General features: G+C 38.7%; 1 protein-coding gene across 1 annotated transcript in view; it reads right to left on the minus strand.

Moving 5' to 3' along the window:
* The window catches only part of SCN11A (sodium voltage-gated channel alpha subunit 11), a 104,101-nt gene that overhangs the window by 12,811 nt on the left and 67,194 nt on the right, over positions 1-24,096 (minus strand). Inside the window, exons 16-23 of the mRNA XM_003794470.1 lie at positions 17,971-18,069; positions 17,158-17,269; positions 14,931-15,085; positions 11,928-12,101; positions 10,590-10,691; positions 9,853-10,113; positions 9,112-9,165; positions 5,241-5,382 (exon numbers count right to left, since the gene is read on the minus strand). Of these exons, the coding sequence (XP_003794518.1) occupies positions 5,241-5,382; positions 9,112-9,165; positions 9,853-10,113; positions 10,590-10,691; positions 11,928-12,101; positions 14,931-15,085; positions 17,158-17,269; positions 17,971-18,069 (1,099 nt within the window). The remainder of the gene's footprint in view (positions 1-5,240; positions 5,383-9,111; positions 9,166-9,852; positions 10,114-10,589; positions 10,692-11,927; positions 12,102-14,930; positions 15,086-17,157; positions 17,270-17,970; positions 18,070-24,096) is intronic.

Here is a 24,096-nt window from a genome sequence, read left to right on the forward strand (position 1 = left end):
AAGAGAGGAAGTTAACAACTTAATGGAACATCTCAAGCAACTGGAAAAGGAAGAACATTCCAACCCTAAACCTGGCAGAAGAAAAGAAATAACTAAAATTAGAGCAGAACTAAATGAAATTGAAAACAAAAGAATCATACAACAGATTAACCAAAGAGTTGGTTTGTTGAAAAGGTTAATAAGATAGATAAACCTTTGGCCAACCTAACCAGAAATAAAAGAGTAAAATCCCTGATTTCATCAGTCAGAAATGGTAAAGGCCAAATAACAACAGACTCATCAGAAATTTAACAAATCCTTAATGAATATTCCAAAAAACTCTATCCTCAGTAGTATGAAAATCTGAAGGAAATAGATCAATACTTGGAAACATGCCATCTTCCTAGACTTAGCCAGAAAGAAGTGGAAATGTTGAACAAGCCTATATCAAGTTCTGAAATAGCATCAACTATAAGAAATCTCCCCAAAAAGAAAAGCCCAAGACCAGATGGCTTCACATCAGAATTCTACCAAACCTTTAAAGAGGACCTAGTACCTATATTACTTAACCTTTTCCAAAACATAGAAATAGAAGGAATACTTCCCAACACATTCTATGAAGCAAATATCACCCTGATCCCCAAACCAGGAAAAGGCCCAACAAGAAAATAAAATTATTAGATATCTCTAATGAATATTGATGCAAAAAAATTCAATAAGATCCTAGCAAACAGAATCCAGCAACAGATCAAACAAATTATACATCATGACCAGGTGGGTTTCATCCCAGGGTCCCATGTATGGTTCAATATACATAAATCTATAAATATAATACATCACATAAACAAAATAAAAAACAAAGACCATATGATTCTCTCAAGTGATGCAGAAAAAGCTTTTGATAATATCCAGCATCCTTCCATGACCGGAACACTTAAGAAAATAGGTATAGAAGGAACAATCCTTAAAGTGGTAGAGGCCATCTACAGGAAACCCACAGCCAATACCGTATTGAATGGGTAAAATTGAAATCATTCCCACTCATATCAGGAACCAGGCAAGGTTTCCCAATGTCTCCAGTTTTTTAACATTATAATGGAAGTCTTAGCCATCACAATCAGGCAAGAGAAGGTAATGAAGGGTATCCAAATAGGATCAGAGGAGAGCAAACTCTCACTCTTCACAGATGATATGATTGTATACCTGGAAAACCCCAGGGACTCAACTACAAAACTCTTAGAAGTGATCAGGGAATATAGAAGCATCTCAGGATACAAAATCCATACTCACAAATCTGTAGCCTTTATATATACCAACAATAGTCAAGGTAAAACAATCAAGGACTCTATTCCCTTTACAATAGTGCCAAAGAAGATGAAATATCTGGGAGTGTACCTAACAAAGGACGTGAAAGATCTCTATAAAAAGAACTATGAAACTCTGAGAAAAGAAATAGCTGAAGATGTTAACAAATGGAAAAACATACTATGCTCATGGCTGGGAATAATCAACATTGTTAAAATGTCTATACTACCCAAAGCAATCTACAAATTTAATGCAATCCCTATTAACATACCTCTATCATACTTTAAAAATCTGGAAAAATTAGTATTTAGTTTTATATGGAAACAGAAAAAAACTTGAGTAGCCAAGACATTACTCAGAAATAAAAACAAATCAGGAAGACTCACACTACCAGACTTCAGACTACACTATAAATCTATAGTGATCAAAACAGCATGGTACTGGCACAAAAATAGAGAGGTAGATGTATGGAACAGAACTCAAAACCAAGAGATGAACTCAGACACTTATCATCATTTGATCTTTGATAAGCCTATCAAAAATATAAACTGGGGGGAAAGATAGCCTATTTAACAAATGGTGCCAGGTGAATTGGCTGGTGACTTGTAGAAGACTGAAACTGGATCTACATCTTTTTCCTCTAACAAAAATTGACTCTCACTGGTTAAAGGACTTAAACTTAAGATATGAAACCATAAAAATTCTTGGAGAAAGTGCAGGGGAAACACTTGAAAAAATTGGCCTGGGAAAATACTTTATTAGGAGGACCACCCAGGCAGTTGAAACAACATCAAAAATACATTACTGGGATCTGATAAAATCAAGAAGTTTCTGCACTGCCAAAAACACAGTAAGTAAAGCAGGTAGACAATCCTCAGAATGGGAGAGGATTTTTGCAGGTTATATTTCTGACAAAGGTCTAATAACAAGAATCCACAGAGAACTCAAACTTATTAATAAGAAAAGAACAAGTGATCCCATTTCATTGTGGGCAAGAGACATGAACAGAAGCTTCTCTGAAGAAGACAGGTGCATGGTCTACAAACACATGAAAAAATGATCATCATCTTTAATCATCAGAGAAATGCAAACCAAAACCACTTTGAGATATCATCTAATTCAAGTAAGAGTAGCCTACATAGCAAAATTCCAAAACTACAAATGTTGGCGTGGATGTGGAGAAAAGGGAACACTTCTGTACTGCTGGTGGGAATGCAAACTAATACATTTCTTCTGGAAATAAGTTTGAAAAACACTCAGGGATCTAAATGTAGACCTGCCATTTGATCCTGCAATTCCTCTCCTAGGTGTCTATCCAAAAGACCAAAAATCACTTGGCAACAAAGATATTTGCACCAGGTTGTTCATTGCAGCTCAATTCATAATTGCCACATCATGGAAGAAGCCCAAGTGCCCACTGACCCATGAATGGATTAATAAATTATAGTATATGTATACCATGGAATACTATGCAGCATTAAAAAAATGGAGACTTTACCTCTGTTATGTTTACATGGATGGAGATGGAAAATGTTCTTATTAGTAAAGTATCTCAGGAATGGAAAAAAAATCCAGTGTACTCAGTACTACTATAAAACCAATTTATAATCACTCATAGTTTCCTGTGAGAAATGAGTCACAACTATAGCCCAGGATGAAGGAGGGAAGGAGAGGAAGAGAGGAAGGAGGGGGGTGGTTCGATAGAGGGAGGGTTAATGGTGGGACCACAACGATGGTGCATATTGCAAGAGTACAAGTCAAATCTATCAAGTATAGAACACAAATGTCTTAACACTGTGATTAAGTAAATGAGGTGAAAGCTATGTTAAGTAATGAGGTGAAAGGATATAATCACTCCAATTTGTACAAATAATCAAAACATTGAATCCCACAAAGGCATAAATGTATTCATGATCTATGTATATATGACTTAATAAAAAAAATAAAATCACTATGGATGACATCCGAAATACAAGTATTGATTCCAATCAAGATGCATATTACAAAGGGGACTCTCCAGTCAATACTCCTGAGTAGGAAAAGCCGTGTAGTTATGTAACAATGGCAAATGACTTTCCCAGCAGATGCTAAGAAGGCTAGTTGGTATCAAGGTACATTTTGGATGAATTACAAGAGTCCCAAAGGAACATTCTAAAGCCATAAAACTTCAGGAAAACAAAAGGTGAATATTTAGTTACCTGATTTTGGGATTAAGAAATGCCTCAGTTCATAAGTATAAAAAGCAAAAAAGAACTAGATTAGGAGTTCTTTTTATTTGAACTCTTGTATATGTATTTTAGAATCAAGAAATAAGTAATTGTAGAAAAATAAATAATTGTGGAAATGTCTATAAATCAAAAATGTAATTACAAAAAAAGTAAGTAGCAAACCACAAATTGCACTTACCACATAAAAAAGCATAAATAAAAGGTAACAATCTCAGTCTTTTTTTAAAAAATTGAGACAGAGTCTCACTTTGTCACCCTGTGTAGGAGTGTGCTGTGGTGTCATAGTTCACAGCAACCTCAAACTCTTGGGCTTAAACGATTCTCTTGTCTCAGCCTCCCAAGTAGCTGGGACTACAAGTGCCTGCCACAATGCCCAGCTATTTTTGTTGTTATTGTTGTTTGCTTGTTTAGCAGGCCTGGGCTGGGTTCAAATCCACCAGCCCTGGTGCATGTGGCCAGTGCCCTAACCACCGAGCTACAGGATCCCCTGACAATCTAAGTCTTAAAAATAGAGAAAGGATATAAATAGATCATTCTTGAGGGGAAAATACAACCAACAACCTATTAAAAAGTGCATAGCTTTTGATAAATTAAATAAATGATAAATGACTAATGACTAATTATAAAATAAATAAATATAAAACAATGAGATAACACTTCTCCCCATCAGTCTAGAAAAGATAATAAAAGTTACAATAACTAGGGATCCTCATTTCCTATAGAAATAAGGTATCTGATGCATGATTTTTTGCATGGTAATTTAACCATATTTTTTAATGCCCTAAATATTCTAATTCTGGAAACATATCCTGAGCAAATAGTGAGAGATACACAGAGTTTTAAGAACGTTCATTGGTGTTTCAAAAGAGCAGGAAATTTAGAAACAATTTAAATGTCCAAAAAGAGGAAAATAATCATTCTAAATTATGGTCTATCTGTAGCCTTAAAAATTTTTATAGTAAGGATGATTTTGTGACACAGGTTCATAATTACTGAGGTCATAAACTACAAAATTAAAAACATAAGGTGATCCCCTCCTTATAAAAGAAGTTTGTATCTTATTGATAAGTGCCTAGAGGGATTTGTACTAACACAATAAGAAGCACTGTCTAAAGTGGTTATCATTTGATGGTTGCCTTAAGGTGCTTTTAATTTTTGTCTTATCCTCTTTAATTTTCCACATTTACTACAAAGCTCTTATGGATTTTAGAGTTATCAAAATAAGTATCTGTTTAGTATAACACATTATAACCTTCGTAGCCTAGCCTTTTCTCCAGTCATCTTTCCAAGAAGATCTGTTGAGGCTTGGGCATTGGGAGCTAGGACACAAGTTTACTGAAAGAGGAGAATCCATTCATTATTTCCATAATGGATATCAAAATACACTTGAAATGTTATTAAAATATAAGGATAGTGTCACAAATGTTAATACCAGTGGTGGCTATTCTGTTACAGTTTAATTATCAGGCTTAATCTCAACAATAGTAATGTCTATTAATTAAGAGAGTAAGACAGTTAGTGAAAATAATGACTTAATAAAATCTGGATGTATTCTGTGCCCTCTCAGCCTCATCTCTGAGGATCTTCTCCAGACAGAAGTGGTAGGCTGCTTTGTTCTCATACAGATCATAAAGGCTATTTTGTACAACAATCTAGACCAGAGTTATGATTCATTAACGTCCTTTGGAGAACAGAGATGAAATTATCAAATCAAGACCACATGTATACTTATCTTTTTCTGTTGTTGGTTGAAGTTGTCAATAATAACACCAATAAAGAGATTCAGAGTGAAGAATGAGCCAAAGATGATAAAAACCACGAAGTAAAGGTACATGAGTGAATTATTCTCAAATACTGGCTGTTGTTCTCTCTGTTATGGATTTTTTTAATGAGAGAAAAAAAACAATTACTGGAGAATAATGAATTACCTAATTACCTTATTTAGAAGATCAAAGTATTTCTCAGCAGCCTGAGAAACACTGGCTGCATAGCCTCCTCCCAACAGCCATGGGTCTGAGTGAGGGGATAGGAGCATCTTTTAGTTTCTCCAGCTTGGCTTGAGTGGTACCATGTGGTGGGGATTTGGGGTCTACAGGGGTATGTAATTGGAGGGAGTCAGACTGGAGGTGAGGCCACCAGAGAAGGGACACATTCACCTTGGGAAGAGGTGACTAAACTGCTAATCACTGTTTAACTACTACATCTTCCATACAGAGACCACTATTCTATTTAATTTGTTATTATAGTCTCTCACTCTTGAATTCCTAATGCCTAGCATTCCTTCTAGTACAGAGACTCTCAATATACATAGACTAAATCCATGAATAAATGAATGATTAATCTCCAAAATGGATACAAATTGAGTATCACCAAGGTTTCCTAGCTCAAGGTATGTTCAAAAGCAGCTGAGATCCATTTTGGCTTTATGTACTTTGAGGAAGATGGTAAGATTTCCTTTTCTTCCCCCAGTGATATCAGAGATATATTTTGAGCATTAATAGTTCTATCATATCTTGAACATATTTATGATATTTGCTATTCAATATCCATCATATAGACTAGTGTAATGGAGGTAATTATCTGAAAATATTATCTCTCTCTATTGCCATGAAGAGTATCTGACCTTACTCCCAGTTGGCATGAGGAATCCATTCTATACTAATGTCTATCCTTTGAACTAATGGCCATAAAAATGAATTCTCATTCCTCAGAGCTGCTATAACACTACTTGTACCATCTCTACTACTACTATAGGTTGAACATCTCTAATCTGAAAATTTAAAAATTGGAAAAAAGATAAGTATTAGTATAGAAAAGAATTAGTATCTACTACCAGACATTTAAAATAAGATTACTCAGTAGGTTATCAATCTTGCAAGTTAGGTTGTTGCCTTGAGATATAAGAATGTTTATATTCCTTTGTGTCTCTCTTTGGTATATCAAGGGCTTGAAGGGGAAGAGTTTATGGAAGAGAAGTTCATATAGAAAGGAAAACACAAAATCACCCCCATTTCTAGGGCATTTTGGGGAAAAAAAACAGAAAGACAAAAAAATCAGAGCTATAATCTGATCAATTACCCTCCCACCACCCATCCTCCATACCTATGGTGCATTTTACAAGGGTACGTATCAAATCTACTAAGTGTAGAGTATAAATGTCTTAACACAATAATTAAGAAAGTGCGGTGAAGGCTATGTTAACCAGTTTTTTATAAGTATTTCAAATTGTATATAGAACCAGCACATTGTACCCCATAAAAAAATCAGAGCTATAAGATATGTGTTCTGATTCTCCCTCTTTGGGTCTGGAGAGGTTAATTGGAGTCCAGTAAATTGAGGGGGATGTGGAAGGCAAAGAGGGTGTTTCTTACTTTGCTTCTGTGTTTTCTGGGAAGAAACTGCTGCTGGCAAAGCCTGGAATATATTGGGAAGGCAGGCTGACATAAGGGGCTGGAGTTGACAGCCATTGACATGCCATGGTGGGCCTCATAGCAAGGGATAGGAGTAGACTCCTGGGCCAGGGAGCAAGTAGAAGATATGGCATAAGTCAGTACTTGAGGGAAAATAGAGTTGAGAAGGAGAATGGCTCACAGTTTCACCAGTCACAGCATCAATATTTGAGGCCAACAGGGTTCTCTGTGGCTACACAGAGAAGTGACATCATGTGAGAAGCTAACATACAGTAGCTAGCACATACTAGCATGGGCATCAAAATAGGCACTGCTCTATACACCTTTACCTGCCTATCACTCACTACAGTAGCATACGAGTTCTGACAATTAAGCTCACAATCTCATCCTAGAAAAAGTGCTTTGAAGGGTGAACTAGGTGGTGGTGTCAGTGCATAGCTTTGCAAGGAGAGTACATCGAAGACGACCATAGTGATACTCAATGAGGTATGTAGCACTTTTTTTTAGGATGAGTTCACAAACTTCATTGTCTGACCTGGTATGTAAGCCACCCACCTGATCTACCATACATCTACAAAGCTTTCCTCCTGTACCCCATCTCTATCTCAAGGCAGATGGATGCCTAAGTCAAACCAGGGTGAAGGTCATGTACTCAAAAAGACAAAAGAAATGAGTATATTAATATTTGTAAATATTTCTTTTGTTTTAAATTATAATTATAAAATTATATTGTATATATATCATTACATAATGATATATTCATTGAATATGTAAATATTAAAATATAAATTATAATAGTTATAAACAGGTATCTACTATTAGCTTTGCCTTTCCAGAAACTTGACTTTATTAACACATCCAGAATTAAGCAAATTCAGATTTGTTACTATATTCAGGTGTCCTCAAACTATGGCCCACAGGCCACATGCCGCCCACCTAGGACATTATCCAGCCCATGGGGTGTTTTGCCACTGCTGCCTGTCCTGCTTAGCAGTCAACTCATCCCAGGGCCCACAGTCCAGCCCTCCAACAGTCTGAGAGACAGTGAACTGGCCCCCTGTTTAAAAAGTTTGAGGACCCCTACATATTAACTCGTGATGACAGTGACTTCATAACAAGAACTAGAATGGCAATAAAGACTCATTCTCATTTCTAAGTGCAGGCTGAAACACTGCTCAGACCACCTCTATTGCTACTACAGGTTGAGCATCCCTAATCCAAAAATGCAAAATCCAAAATGCTCCAAAATCTAAAACTTTGTGAACATCCATATGATGCTCACAGGTAATGCGCAAATGCTCACTAAAGCATTTTGAATTTTGGATTTTTTCATTAGAGGTGCTCAACTGGAAAGTATTATGCAAATATTCCAAAATCAGAAAAAATCTAAAATCCAAAGCCTGGTCCCAGGCAATTTGGATAAGGTATACTCAATCTCTACCAACTCATATGTACTGAACACATCATTAGGCATTGACTGTGTAGACTCCCAAACAAAACAAGGCACATGTGCTACAATAGGAAAAAGTAAACATTTCCTTTTCCCCATTAATCCCATTCTTGACTCAACCATCTGATCACTCTATGGCTTTGGGCAACTCTCTACTTTTCTATCCTTCAATTTTACCAGCTGAAAAATAAAAACTTGACTAGATTCCTGAATACTTTTTCAACTTTGGGAATTTATAATTATTTTTTCTTCAACTAAGATATGATGGTTGGCAATCACCAGAAACCTCTCCAGTCTCCAGGGAGCCAGGAGCCATGGGAGGGTCTCTCTTGCTCATATTTAGTTCCAATCTTAAGGTTTTCTCATAGTCTAAAACAAGTACTCTTTGAAATTTGTCTTCTATCTTTCTAGCCATTTGGAGAAGAAGTAAGAGGAAAATGAAGGCGTCCTATGCTTCTGTTACTTCAGCCCTATCTTTTACAAGAATGGTTTGTCCTTGGCCACCATAGAGTAAGAGGACTGGACTTTAGAGAATACTGCAGTGTCAGATAGTCACTAGAGGATGCATAAGAACCCTTTTATTAGGCAGTGGTATTTCATAGTGTTTTGTCCTAAGGAAAACAAGGCAGAGAATCCTGGTCACTGAAACTATGATACAGGAACTTCTGGACTTTCCACGTAGTCATGATATTCCTAATTTGACCCTAATACCCTAGAACATGGTGGAACACAGACTCACCTCTCCGGAATCGACAGCTGCATACATAATATCCATCCATCCCTTAAAGGTTGCCTGCAACAAATGCAGAAAAACTTAAGCACAACCGTAGACTTGCCATACCTAGTCACCTGCCATGCAAAAGCAGGCAAGGCCCAGTGGGCTGATGTCTATAAGGTTATGTCCCAAGCTTCCAAGACTGAGTATGCCAATAAAAGAACAGTAGAAGGGAACTCTAGGTTGTGTGTCTTTATTTTTCTTCTAGGATATATGTCTTAATATTTTACTTCTCCATTTGCACAAGATAAAAAAATTTAAAAACAAAAGAAATTTTCACTTACAGAAGTTACTGGAGAAGCTGTGGCCCAACTGCTGGGGGAAAAAAAGCCTGACTGAACCTCTTTCCTGATGCCACATCTGTTTGCACTGCTGTTCAAGACCTGGCAACTTTGATTTTAACAAGGAATTGTTCAAAATGTCATGACCTACATCTAAAGCTCCACTTCTCTCTGGCTGGAGCTCTGGAGAGCAAGCAAGATTCCATAAAGGACAAGGTGGTATATACAGGTCTTTATAGGGGTATTACTAGGAGGTGCAGCTTAGTAGGGGACAATTCTAGAAGGCACTGGCTCCCACATGAGGAATTAGGATTTGATTCCATTCTCAATGGAATCATTGCATTTTTATTGGTTGAGAAATGATTTATGATTCTTTAAAGTTTTTTCTTCTCAAAGTGAAAATCGTACTGACAGCATAACTTACCACCTGCAACAGAGCCAGGTAAGCATTCCCCACATTGTCAAAGTTGACTTCCAAATTGTGCCAGGAGTAATTGTGACTCACACATTGATTTTTGTCAGCAATAATAGAAATATCAATTGCATTTGTTACATTAAGGCATCTTCCAAATTTTCCAGAAAAGAAGTTTACTCCCAGGATACAAAATATGAGCCAGAAAATGAGGCAGACAAGTAAAACATTCAGAATAGCAGGTATGGCACCTATGAGAGCATTGACCACCACCTTAAGGAAACAAAATGGGAGAAAAACATAATAGATGGGTAGGGTTCAACATGCTCTTCATCTTCCCAGGATAGGCCTGATGCTAGATTTCTTGCAGCTCAGTCTTTATTGTCCATACCCCAGACCCCCAACCCATGACAAGCCCTGCTGTCAGCTCAATACCTAAGGGATCCTTTCTGTTGCCACCAAGGACAACTTGAGAAGTGCCCTGTGAAGATGGTGTGAGAGACTTAGGCAGCACTTGCTCTAGAATTCTGATCGGAAATCAGAGCCCTTCTCAGATGTCACAGAAGCTCTTTTCAGACAGAAAGTGTATTAGACTTTTCTCTACCTCTCAAATTCTAAGCACTGGACTGGGTGAGAAGCAGCCCAGGAAAAGCTTGGCAATTTAAGAAAATCCCAGCCTAAGAAGAGCAGCTGTCCTCTCTGCCTTTCCCTGTTACCTTAATTTCCACCCATTCCCTTGGAGAATGTACCTTCATTCCTTCAAACTGGGATAGTGCTCGAAGAGGCCTCAGTGCTCGTAGAGTCCGGAAGGACCTCAGCCCCTTTAAGTCAATGAGACTGGGCACAGAGACCTGGTGGGAAGAGAAGCCATAGGTAGTGCACCTGACTTGGTGTCTGGGGAAGCCAGAGAGAGGTTAAGAGCCTTCTTTCTGAGAGGCAGAATGCACTGAGCCCATATTAACAAATCAGACCCTGTTAGAAGGGGGAGGGCAGATGGAGGGTCCATTTTTCTCCTTGCTTGGCAAATCCACAGTCCAGTAAGGTAAAAACAATGTGTTATCATTATTTGTTTCATGAAAGACAAAGAAAAGATGAGAAATTGTTGTCAATTAAAGGAAACCAAAGAGACATGACAATGATATGTGTGTGGTATGGGATGTTGAATTAGGTCCTAGACTGGTGTGTGGGGACAAGATGGCTGGATGGAGAGAATTAGCCATAAAGAACGTTGTGATAATTGTCAAAATTTGAAAATGGATATGGATTTCAGTATTGAATCAATGTTAAATTTCCTAACTTTGACCATTGGTTGTGATTATGTGAGACATTTTCTTACTAGGAATCACACACTGAAATGTTTAGGGGTGATGGGCATAACACTTACAACTTAATATCAAGCAGTTTAGATTAAAAAAGAGAGAGAGAGAAAGAAAATGACAAAAGCAGAGGGGTGATATGGTAATTAGTTGGTGAATATGGGGAAGAGTATGAGGGTTTCTTTGTGCTAGTTCTCGCAACATTTTTATTAAGCTTGAAATAATATCAAAATTAAAATTTACAAAGAAAAATTAATTATGTATTTGCTAATACTTCTCCTTATTCAAATAGCTCCTTTTAGGAGAATTACATGCATTTTTTCCCTCCCAAAATACTTCTCACCAGTAGGCAGGACTGAGGATTGGAAAGTTCTGTTAAGTACATGAAATTAAAACCAAACAATATGCTGCACTTAAGTTGAAGACCACTCTTTGCAGATCTTTAACCATTCTTATTAGCTATGGATAGTCATTAGATGTGCAACTTGAAAGAGGTCAGTTTCAGCTGGACATAGTTGCTATCATGGGAAAGGTTAGATGGTGAGCCTGTGAAGTGCAGTGTATGAAGGGTAGGACTTGGGAAAGGCTAGATCCTAGACATGGACAAATGATAACTATTAATAATTACAAGTACTGTGAAGGAGCAACGACAACAAGAAAAACATTTTAGAGCAGCAACTATCTGAGACATTCAGAAAAACAGCTTTCATGAGATAATCCCTTCCCCATCCCCACCCTGTGCCTGTACGGACACAGAAATGGTAAACTTACAATTACAATGATAAAGTCGAGCCAGCACCAGGCACTGGTGAAATATTTTGTAAATCCAAAAGCCACCCATTTCAAACCCATCTCCAGAATAAAAATATGTGTGAAAATTTTGTCAGTACAATTTAGTAGTGCTTCGATTTGGGGTCTTTCTTTAAGGTAAACATCTTCAAATACCTGAAATGGTAAAGCATAGGCATAAGCTGGGTTGATTATGTACAAAGAACTCCTTGTTCACTTCACTTTTTACTTTTCTTTCTTGTATGAATAAAAACTAGTTTCTCTCTTGGTGATGAGGTTTTTCTCGAAAAATAAGAAGATTGAACTTTTCCAATGGAACCAATTCCTTGAGTAAATGGAAAAAGAAAAATTCTATTTTCATTCTCCCAGCTGCCATAGTAGTTCTATTCAATGCCTTTCCATTCCTTACAGCACTGAGCCCAAATGCCTTAGCCTATACTTCAGATTCTTCCAACCCTGAGGCCCATCATCTCCTGCCACAAATAGCCTCATCTCTTTAACCCAGAATTCCCTACAGATGTTATCATTTTGTATGTACACCATGACATATCAAATTTGGGAAACTCTGGGCTACAGCACCCAGTGAAAATTACTTTTACTATAAAACGTTAGTATGATTATGAAAAAGAGACATTCTGGATTTCAGAGAGAACCTTTTCATGCTCTATCCGAACATTTACGTCACCCAAAGTATGGGTGATTATGCAAGATCGGGTCTATAGGACTAGAGTATAATCTGTACTTTTGAGTATTACAGGCTGCTGAGGATGAAAGAAAGGGAGAAGGCCCGGTACCTAACCGGCCCAAACTTTTAGGCCAACACTGAAGGCAAGAAAGAAATCAGCCCTCCTCTCAGGTACTATGGTAAGCTCACAGCCTCACATCCTTGGGGAAAAAAAGAAAAGCAGTCTCACTTATAGCTGCCAAGTGGGATTTTGCTGGAGAAGGCCCACCATCTCCTTCTCTGCCCTGTCATCTCCTCTGTAGCCTTAAGATCTCAGCCTAGCTGATATCTGCTGTAGGAAACCTAACCAAAGACTAGGTTAGATGCACCCTACAGGCCCCCATACCACCCACTGTTTCTCTGAGTATATCATTTAACTACCTCTTCTATCTTGGTCTATAATTGCTCCATCTATCTTTTCTACTCAACTCCAGGGTCATGGAGGTGAGAGACTTGTTGGTTTGTTTACCTCTTAAGGAAAGACAAATTGGAATGATATTAGCTGTATATTTCCTCCCTCATTTTGGAAACTTGGCAGTAAGCTGTCTCAGCAGGTCTGTGTTAGCTTAAGGGGTGAGCAGGCTGATACCAACAACTGAGTTTCAGAAAATTCTGCATTGTAACTAGGCCATTTTCTGACCCAGGATGCTCCTCTTATTGCATAGTTGCCTAGACCAGAGCTTCTCAAACTCTAATGAGCCCAAATCATTAGATAAGGGAAACTTATTAATCATTAATAAGGGGAACTTATTACAATGTAAGACTGCACTTCTAAGACTCCTTCTGGTATGCTGATGTGACTGGTCCATAGACTGCCTATCATTGTCAAAGACTAGGTGCCTCTTGTCCTCAGTTCTCTACAAATATGTAGAGGTGCGAGGTCCCTCTCCTGGCACCTTCTGCATTGTGCTTTCAGTCTCACTCTTCCAAGCCTACACTTGCTTTTCTGAAGACAGATGTAAACTAGGATTGTGTGCTCTCTGCTGTATCTCTGACTATAAATTTTCTCTTTATGGCACCATGGAGCATTTGCATGTGGCCTTTTGACAACACTACCGCTTTCCCACTAACTATCAAAAGTGCCATTTGTGGAATGAATAAAAGAAACCCTACCACTTGAATAAAAGTAGATGGTCAGTGAAAACATAATCACCAGAAGACTATAGGTAACCCTAGACCCAAGACTAGCACTAAAAATTAATCTTAATGTTTTAGAGAAATTTACTTTTCTGTTTGAGTAATAATTTACATTGCAGTACCTAGCTAAGTGGAGGTCTATGTTGATCACAATCCCCCATGGATCTGGTATATATTCATCTTTTACCTAGAAATTGCAGAAATGTAAAGCACAAACCAAAAGGTATGGGGTGTGGGAGAGCAAAACATGTCCCACCCCTTCCATTTCCAAGTGACATTTTGTGAAATGTTCTGTCACTCTAAATGATAAAGGCAAACTAATTTAACACAACAAATAGCAAGTAAGTTTAGTTCCATATTACTTGTGACCATTAAAAGGAAAGACACAAGATAAAAGGGAAGGACAGTGGAGAGGGAGGGAAAACATATGTAAGAAGTAAAAGGAAAGATACTGTCCTGCAAGGCAGGAGGGGAAATGGGGCAAGAAAGACCAGAAGGTGTGAAGAGGGGGCAAGGAATTAATGACTCTATGGGAGTAGAAGCTGTTGGGTTCAGAGTTATTTACAAACATCACTGGGATTCATACCACACTTCAATCCTGAAGGACCATATACATTCAGAGGTATCTCATTGTCTTTCCTATTAAGGGATCATGAGTGATGGAAAATACCAAAGCAACTTATCATATCCTAATCTGGATCCTGTAGCCATCTCCCCTAATATTTTATGTTTTAGAAAGCAGCACTGTGGTCTTCAGGAAAAAGGATAGTATGAGGATTGCTGCCTAGAGGAGGAAATATGTTGCATACAATGAAAATGTCTAGAAATCTTCCAAGAATGAGGGGTAGATTAGTGGGCCTGGGCTCAAGGACCAGACCGTAGTGGCTACTTTGAAGCTGTGGGTTGGGTTACTCTTCTACATAAACACATCTTTGGCTTGGGGGGTTCTCAGATGAGCATGACTTCAAAAGATGCGCAAATCCCCACCTAGTGAGAGAAGCAACGAGAAGATCCCACTTCCACCTGTCTTGCACATTCATGGCACTCTATAAGGGATCAAGTCAGAACGTGGCTCCCCCAGCTGCCCTGATGCCCAACATCCCCACAAGACCATAATGATTTACCAGTGTCCCACTGCTCAGCAGAATCACAAAGATAATAAAGCTCTCAAACCAACTGTGTTTCACGATTTGGTAGCAGGTTTTCCGCAGGTTCCACCAAGTGATGCAGGGGGACTTTGTCTTGTCCATTCCACAACATGGAAAGGAGCAACCCAGGCCTGAAAGCAATCAGCAGTAGCAATATCATTAGTGTCTATAATAATAGCTCCAACTCTTTGCTCCTCCCTATGTTCATGTCCCTTGCTATGTGACCTCTCTTTAATGGGAGAAGCAGAGTAGATTTCTAAACTCTTAAATCTGGGCTCAGCCATGTGACTTGCTTTGGCCAGCAGAGTGGAAAGGAAATCACAGAGTGCCAGTTCTGAGCCCAGGCCTGGAAAAGCCTTGCAAGTTTCACATGCTCCCTTGCAACATCTCCATAAAAAGGCATATTCAGACTAGCCTTGTGGTTCTTGGAGGAGAATAATAACCATATGGAGCACAGCCAAGCTGCTCATTTGGGCCCAGGCTTTATCAGTTGACTCCCAGGCAACACCACACATATGAAAGCCAGTTGAGGCTAGCAGAGATCACTCACCTAGACCAGCTGAATCCAGCTGGTCTAACCCAGGCACATGTTATTTCATTGTATGTCACCAAGGTTTTGTGGTTGTCTGCCAAGCAACACTTTTTTTTTTTCATTATTAGTAAATAGATTTTGTCTAAAGGATTTGGGGGAATCGGGTAGAATGGCCACAAGCTTTGCGAGCCACCCATCGTGAAAAAATTTGATCAATTATCAGGATGTTTACAAACAGCTGAGCATTTGTTCTCAGCACACATAAACTTTCAGCATGAATCTTATCACCCTTCTCATCTAGTCACTACTTCCTCTTCTCTAAATTCTGCTGATCCTACTTCATGGTGGTGACAATTCACAGCTTTCCTCCTCACCTTCTTAAGTGAACTATAAACTCTCTTTTGTCCGTTTTCTCCCCCATCTTTCAGAACATTAATAGGGTCATCTTTCAAAAAGACTATTTTTTCCTGTTTTTTATTCTACTTGTCCCTTCTTCAAGAAATCCCCCTTTTTTCTCCATCTCCATGGCTGACACCTATTGCATACCTCCAGGGCCAGTCCAAATGTGAATCAGGAGAACTTTAATCTATTGAAAATCCTTAGCCTGACCTTTGTCCAGCTTTGGGGTTGTCAAACAACCTGGATTATGAGTTTGAAACCCATTCTATGGGTTCTTTCTGGGCCTAGGTTAGTCCTAAACTTGTAGGACAATTTTTTTTTTTTTGGTCTCAGGTTAATCTTTTATTATTTCGAATTGAGACAAACCTTTTTTTTCAAAGACAGTAGCACATTCATTGTCACAAGCATGTTAATATGTCTATTTTGCAAGAAAGAATATATTACAAGTCAACAATTTTTAATTCTTAAATTACTTTATTAATTTGTTAAGTCATTTATTTACGAACATTTGTTGAGCCCATTACCTGGATCAGCTTCTATTGTCCCACCAGAGATACAATGTTGATGAAGTCACTGCCTATGTTTTAAAGAACCTCATGGGGAAGATAGATATAAATAAATTCTCCATGATGAATGCAAAACATAAGGAAGGCCCATAGAAAGACGCCACTACATCCATTCAAGGAATTAGGAAGGGATGCACGTATTACTTATTATATACCTGATACTCTTCTAAGTGATTTATATTCACTCATTTAATACCTACAACAACCCTTTGCCATATATACTATTATTATCCTCATTTTATAAATGACACAGACAAAGGTCAACTAAATCTAACAAGTCACACAACTCGTAAGTGGAGAGGCCAGAATTTGAGCTCAGGCAGTCTGGCTCCTGAGCCAAAGATTCTGATTACAATAGCCAAGCTCTTCTCTTCTCTTGGCCTACAACCTCAAATACATCCTAGCAGTGGATGTACTAGGGATTATACATGCGGCAGACATGTTGGTCCAGTGGAATTTCAAGGCAAGTTTTTTAGAATATTTACCCTGCTTGTTAAGCTGCATGAATAGAGCCTACTGAAATCAAGAATTTCCCAAAATCCTTCTGCCTGGATCTGACAATGACCCCAAGAATTTATGGATGCCTTCTCTTTACTTTTGTCACTAGCAGAAATAGAAAGAAGCATTTACAAAACCACAGAGTTCCAAAGAACTAAAATCCCATTCAAACATTTTGTGAATTAGATGCAGGCATACTGCCACTTACCTTTGGGCAAACATCTCTCTGGTTCCCTTTTGGGAACCACTTCTGGTAACTGAAATTGCCACTGCAGATCAATGGTGCTACATTCTGATAGCATACTGGTGGCATCAGACTTCTGTATATCAGAACACAATAAAATGTGTGTCATTTATCAAGACTCTCACCATGCTTGTACTTAACTCCTCATTATCTGATTTGTCAGGGTTGAAACCAACTTTGCAAAAGCTTCTAGTTATAAGGGGTACCAAGAAAGCACCCCTTCTGAAATCCCCTTTCTACATGCTATAGCAAGCCTAACTTCAGAAGAGAGTTCTCTAACTACTCTCTTGGCTGAATAAGAACAAAGCATATGATGACATAGTTCCCTAACTCTTTTCTTCCTAAAGTTCATAACCTTGGGCTTTCTAACACCAACTATGGAAACAAGGTGGTGAAGAAAAGGCTAGTTTACAGATAGTGTAATTTTTCATTGATCTCAACTCCTGGAATACTAATCCTAGACCAGTGGCTCTCATTGATTTTGCTCTCCAGGAGACATATCAGCCATGTATAAAGACATTTTTGATTATCATAACTGGGGGATGCTACTGGAATCTAGTAGGTAGAGGCTAAAGATTCTGCTACACATTCTACAATTCACAGAAAAGCCAGCACAACAATAAATTCCTATCAGTAGTAAAGTTGAAAAAACTGACCTATACCTTTGCTTAAGACTCAATTCTGGCAATTTTGTCTGCATCAATGCTGATATTTTTTCATAATGGCTATCCTGGAAGTGTGCAGATGAGATACACATTCTTTTCCTAGGAAAATTACCTTTGGGGGATTCTGTTCAAATTCAGGGAATATGTCGATTTCCACGCTTTGAACTCCTGGGCTGGCAGATTTCTTATTCTCCTGATGGAGTTCGTAAGCCTAACATGGAGAATTCCAGAATAGAATTAATATTCATTTGGGAAATCTCACTTGAGATGAAATAAGTTTGAATTACAGTTGGTTTTCTGTTTGTCATGAGAATAGTCTGTAACAGTATTACTCTTTTTCTTTTCTTTATGAAAACTGATCCTGGTAAAGGTCAACACAAATTAGTTCTGGGAAAACTACTTGAAGAAAAAGATGTTGAAACTTACTGCAAATGTTGTCTAATCAAAATAGTATGTTTCTGGTAAGAGAAAACTTAGCATATAATTCAGAGATAAAACTTAAATAGGGATTTAATACATTTTAAGGTATGTCCTTTCAATTCAATGCCTAACTAATAAATTGCTTCATAAATGATACTGATATATAATACCATAATATAGCAAAAAATAAAACGCACATTCATATGATAATCTGTTGTAAAAATAAATGACTAAAAATGTTAAACATGTTTGAAAAATATTTTTTATCATTAGGAGTACAGAGGGGTTCCATAGTAAAATAGGAAACCAAAAAAATAAAGAAAAATATGAAAATACATCTTTACATAAAACTAGCAAATAAATTTTGTGTGATGACCTGCAGGGATATCTAAGAAGGATGTGTGGAGTAACCTTTTAGGTAAAGGTTTCATTCTAACATCTTTGTGAGGGTTCCTGAGACTCTGACATTGTAAGATTAGGATTTAAGAACATTTATCCACATTGAACACACGTAATAATATATAAAACATACACACACACACAAATATCTATGGACTAGACACAGAATAGAAATATAAATTAGTAATAATTTAAAGCAGTTAGATAAAACCTAAAAGCACCCAATGTTAGGAAGGGAACCAGAGATACATTTAAGATTTGAAACTAAGCACTGGGGTACAGTTATTGCATTTAAGAGAGAAAATGAAAAAAGCACTGGGAGGCATCTGTGGCTCAAAGGAGTAGGGTGCTGGCCCCAAATGCCGGAGGTGGCTGGTTCAAACCCAGCCCCAGCCAAAAACTGCAAAAAAAAAGAAGAAGAAAAAAGAAAAGAAAGAAAAAGAAAAAGCTGTGGGGCTTGTATTTACAATTATACAAAGCTGCACACCTAGAGAGGTAGAAGTTAGTACAGCCTTAGAAATAGGACCTGTGCAAAAGTACCCACTGGTTCAGTGTCCAAATATGCAACATGCCCAGTATTACTACTAGACAAGAACTTCAAACTGCAATATAAGACACGAAATATATGCCCTCAAATAGTTTATTAGAGATAGTCACAGAAGTTAGAATGAAAAGAGGGTGTCCCATCCTTCCACTAACAATGATCTTTTAAACTAATATCCAAAATATATGAGGAAACAGACATAAAATCAGTAGCCTTCCAAAAATGAATAACTAGGGGATAGAGTCAAGATGGCCAATGAGAAGCAGCTTTTGCTAGAGACTCTTGTCCAGAGGAAAAGATATTGGACTGAAGTGGACTGAAGTCAAAAGTGAGGAGCTATGCACAGAGAGGACAAAGTGAGGTGCACATCACCCAGACCTCTACCCCTGTACCCCCTTTCCTCTGTCTCCTTTTCCTTTCCCCCACCCCCTCCCTCCTTTTCTCTCTCTGTGCTCTTCCCTTCCCACACCCTTGTACTAGGTCATTAATTGTCGTTATATCAAAATTAAGTACATAGAATTCATGCGTCACCATTCTTCTGGAGCTTAACTAAGAATAATGTGTTCCACTTCCATACAGGTTTACAAAGGATGTAAAGTTTCCATCTTTTTAATGGCTGAATAGTATTTCATGGTATACATATACCACAGTTTGTTAATCCATTCCAGGGTTGGTGAGCATTTAGGCTGTTTCCACATTTTGACAATTGTAAATTCAGCTGCAATAAACAGTCTAGTGCAAGTGTCCTTGTGGTAAAAGGACTTTTTTTCCTTCTAGGTAGATGTCCAGTAATGGAATTGCAGGAAGTACTGGGAAGTCTAGCTTGAGTTCTTTGAGGATTCTCTATAATTCCTTCCAAAAAGGTTGTATTAGTTTGCAGTCCCACCAGCAGTGTAAAAGTGTTCCCTTCTCTCCATAACATGCCAGCATCTGCAGCTTTGAGAGTTGTGATGTGGGCCTGGGGTTAGGTGATATCTCAAGGTGGTTTTTATTTGCATTTCTCTAATAATTTGGGATGATGAGCATTTTTTCATGTTTGTTAGCCATTCGTCTATCTTCTTTAGAGAAGGTTCTATTCATCTCTCTTGCCCATTGATATATGTGATCATTGGCATTTTTCATGTGGATTAATTTATGTTCTCTGTTGATCCTAGTTATCAAGGTTCAGTCTGATTCAAAATATGCAAATATATTTTCCCATTGTGTAGGCTGTCTATTTACTTTGGTGGTTGTCTCCTTAGCTGTACAGAAGCTTTTCAGTTTAATTAAGTCCCATTTGTTTGAGGGGCAGAGCCAAGATGGCAGACTGCAGCCAGCTTTTTACAGAAGCTCCCATCCAGAAGGAGGCTTAAAGGACAGAAGTTTAGCAAAGGAGCTGATGGTTTGGAGCAGAGCCAAGAGAGAAGATTGAAGAGTGCACTTCAACCTTCCTGAGGCAAGCTGTGACCCCAAAAATACAATCAAAAGGTACAAAATCCATCACCAAGTGGATGGGAGTCCCCTCTCCCACAAGAAGGGCTCACAGTTTACTCCATGCAAACAAGTGAGCAGAGTTCAAACATCCTCTGACTCTATCCCATGAGAGAGACCCCCTAAAAACTGGACCTCCTACCCTGCTGGCATGCCATGGAACCCTCCTGCCAGGCATAAAACTGTAAATCTGTATAAAACTGTATATATTCCCCACCTGTGACACTGAACTCCAAGGATCCCAACCCCCCAAGTCTGGAGGTTTGTTACCTACAGAGTCCAGATTCTTGGGCATCTCCTTGAGAGAAGTAGGGGGAAAGGGCTGGTGCTGCTCTGTGCTGACTGTGGCACAGGAGTGAGGAGAAGAAAGTTGGCTCAGAAGAAGCCATACAGCAACAGTGGCATCCTGAGCTATGAACTGACACCATTCAAGAGAGGCTAGCCCTGTCTCTCTGGGCAACCAGAGGTTCCAGACAGCAGCCACATGCCCAACAAATGGACTTGGGAACTTTCGTAAGTAAAGAAACAATTAGCACCAGCCCTCAGGGGAATAGCTGGGACAAAGGCAGTGGGCGGGCAGAGGCTGGAATTCACACCTGAGTGTAAACTCTAATTTGCTTCAGGCCCAGAGCTGAGTTCTTCACCAGCTCTAGAAAGCCTTTGACTTGCAGAAGAATTTAGATAGGACAGAGGTGTGAGGGTGTAATGGCCACAACTTTCAAAGCATAAATTCTTCCCCTGCTGGACTGGACTCAGATTTCCCAACGAGCACCTCGCCCTCGCCCTCGGGGGAATGCTGAGACAAAGGCAGTGGGTGGGCAGAGGCAGGGATTGACACCTGAGTGTAAACTCTAATTGCTGCCCAGGGTTGAGTTGCTCATCAGCGCTAGCAGCCTCTGACTTGCAGAGGAATCTTGCGGCAACAGAAGGTGAGGGGCTGGAATTAAGAGAATATTAACAGCCTAATTTAAACATGCAAGGTCCCCCTGCTGGATGCAGATTTCTGGGTGATTTTGGCAGTCATAAACCCTGGGAGCAGTTGCCTACTGGAGTGAATAGGGTCACAGACCTGGGGGATTACAAGTGACTGGGTGCAAGGTGGGGAAGGAGGTATTAACCTTCCCAGACTAATCCATCTGCTGGGTGGGTCCCTTTGCCTTCACAGAGCACTGGATCAAGTTATATCTGAGCTGCGAGCAGACTCCTCTTATCTAGCTGCCGGAAACATTTGAACTTTTCCACCTGAAATGGGTGCTGACTGGGACAACTGATTTGGACAACTTAAACCAGGCAGACCACCCAGGGACTATTCAAAGGGGCACCCTGGGTGCATGGTTGAGGGAAGGTTTGATTTTCATTGCCCAATTGTTGTTTATGGGGGGTGGGGAAATTTAATTTCTGGTATTTCCCCACAGCTGAGACTTCAACCAAGAGAAACTGAATCACTAGGGTAAGACAGACATCAGCTGAAAATAAGACAGAGCCACTTAGCCCCATCACACCAAGCAGGTTCCCAGTCTCTCAGGCCATAACACTGTATGGGTCCTTGACAAACCTCAAGGGGAAAAGCCAAGTGGAGTAAAACAATCATGGGGTGGAATCAGTGGAAAAGCTCTGGTAATATGAATAACCAGAGTAGATCAACCCCCTCAAGAAAGGATGTGGCTGGTAATATGAATAACCAGAGTAGGTCAAACCCCCAAGAAAGGATGTAGCAGATGAAACTGAAGATCCCCTATATAAACAGATAGCTGAGATGTCAGAAATTGAATTCAGAATTTGGATTGCAAATAAGATAATAGAATAGAGGCAAAGATAGAAATAGAAATTAAAGGAGCGTTCCAAAAGTTCACTCAAGAATTCAACGAATTCAAAGACAAAACCACCAAAGATGGTGGTCGAAACATTAAGGCAAGAGATTGCACCCCTCAAAGATCTGAAAAATACGGTCGAATCTCTTGGTAACAGAGTGCAAGAGGCAGAAGAAAGGATCTCAGATGTAGAAGACAAAGCTTCTGAATATGTCCAAATGTCTAAGGAGAATCAGAAATGGAAAGCAAAAATGGACCATTCTCTCAGAGAGCTCTGGAATAATTCAAAGAAAACTAATATTTGCCTCATAGGAATCCCTGAAGGCAATGAAGTTGCTTCGCAAAACACAGACGCTCTTCTGTATGAAATTATGAAAGATAACTTTCCAGATATGTCAAGAGATCCTGAAATTCAGATTGCAGACAACTTCAGAACCCCAGCACTACTCAACTCAAATAAGACATCCCCCAGACACATCAAAATTAACTTCAGTAAAGTTAATATGAAAGAGAAAACCTTGAAATCAGCGAGACGTAAGAAAACCATAACCTACAAGGGGAAGAATATTAGAATAACTGCAGATCTCTCTGCCAAAACCTTTCAGGCAAGAAGAGGGTGGTCATCGGCATTTAATCTCTTAAAACAAAATAACTTTCAGCCCAGGATCCTGTATCCAGCTAAACTGAATTTCATTTATGATGGAGAAATTAAATACTTTAATGACATCCATGTGTTGAAAAAATTTGCCATAACTAAATGAGCTCTCCAGGATATTCTCAGACCTATTCTCCATAATGACCAGTGCAATCCTCTACCATAAAAGTAAACTAGCTCAGAAACTATTGTTCAAACTCCAACTTCTACAGTGGCAAAAAGATTAAAAATGTCCACTGGACTTTTGAACAACTCAATACCTAAAATTTTATCAGGCTTATCAATAATTTTAATCAATGTGAATGGCTTAAATTGTCTTCTAAAGAGGCACAAATTGGCCGATTGGATACAGAAACTCAGACCAGACATTTGTTGTATACAAGAATCTCATCTTACCTTAAAAGACAAATATAGACTCAGGGTGAAGGGGTGGCCATCTATATTCCAGGCTAATGGAAAGCAGAAAAAAGCAGGTGTTGCAATTTTATTTGCAGACACAATAGCTTTTAAACCAACAAAAGTAACCAAAGATAAAGATGGCCACTTTATATTTGTTAAGGGCAATACTCAATACTCTCAATATGATGAGATGTCAATTATCAATATCTGTGCACCCAACCAGAATGCACCTCAATTTATAAAAGAGACTCTAACTGGCATGAGCAACTTGATTTCCCCCAGTTCCATCATAGTCGGAGATTTTAACACTCCTTTGGCAGTGTTGGATAGATCCTCTAATAACAAGCTTAGCAAAGAAATCTTACATTTAAATTTAACTATTCAACTTCTAGACTTATCAGACATCTACAGAACATTTCATCCTAACAAAACTGAATACACATTTTTCTCATCAGTACATGGAACATACTCCAAAATTGATCACATCTTAGCCCACAAATCTAACCTCAGCAAATTTAAAGGAATAGAAATTATTCCATG

Source organism: Otolemur garnettii, unplaced genomic scaffold, assembly GCF_000181295.1.
Source record: "Otolemur garnettii isolate 467f Iridium unplaced genomic scaffold, OtoGar3 scaffold00082, whole genome shotgun sequence".
Taxonomy (NCBI): Eukaryota; Metazoa; Chordata; class Mammalia; order Primates; family Galagidae; genus Otolemur; species Otolemur garnettii.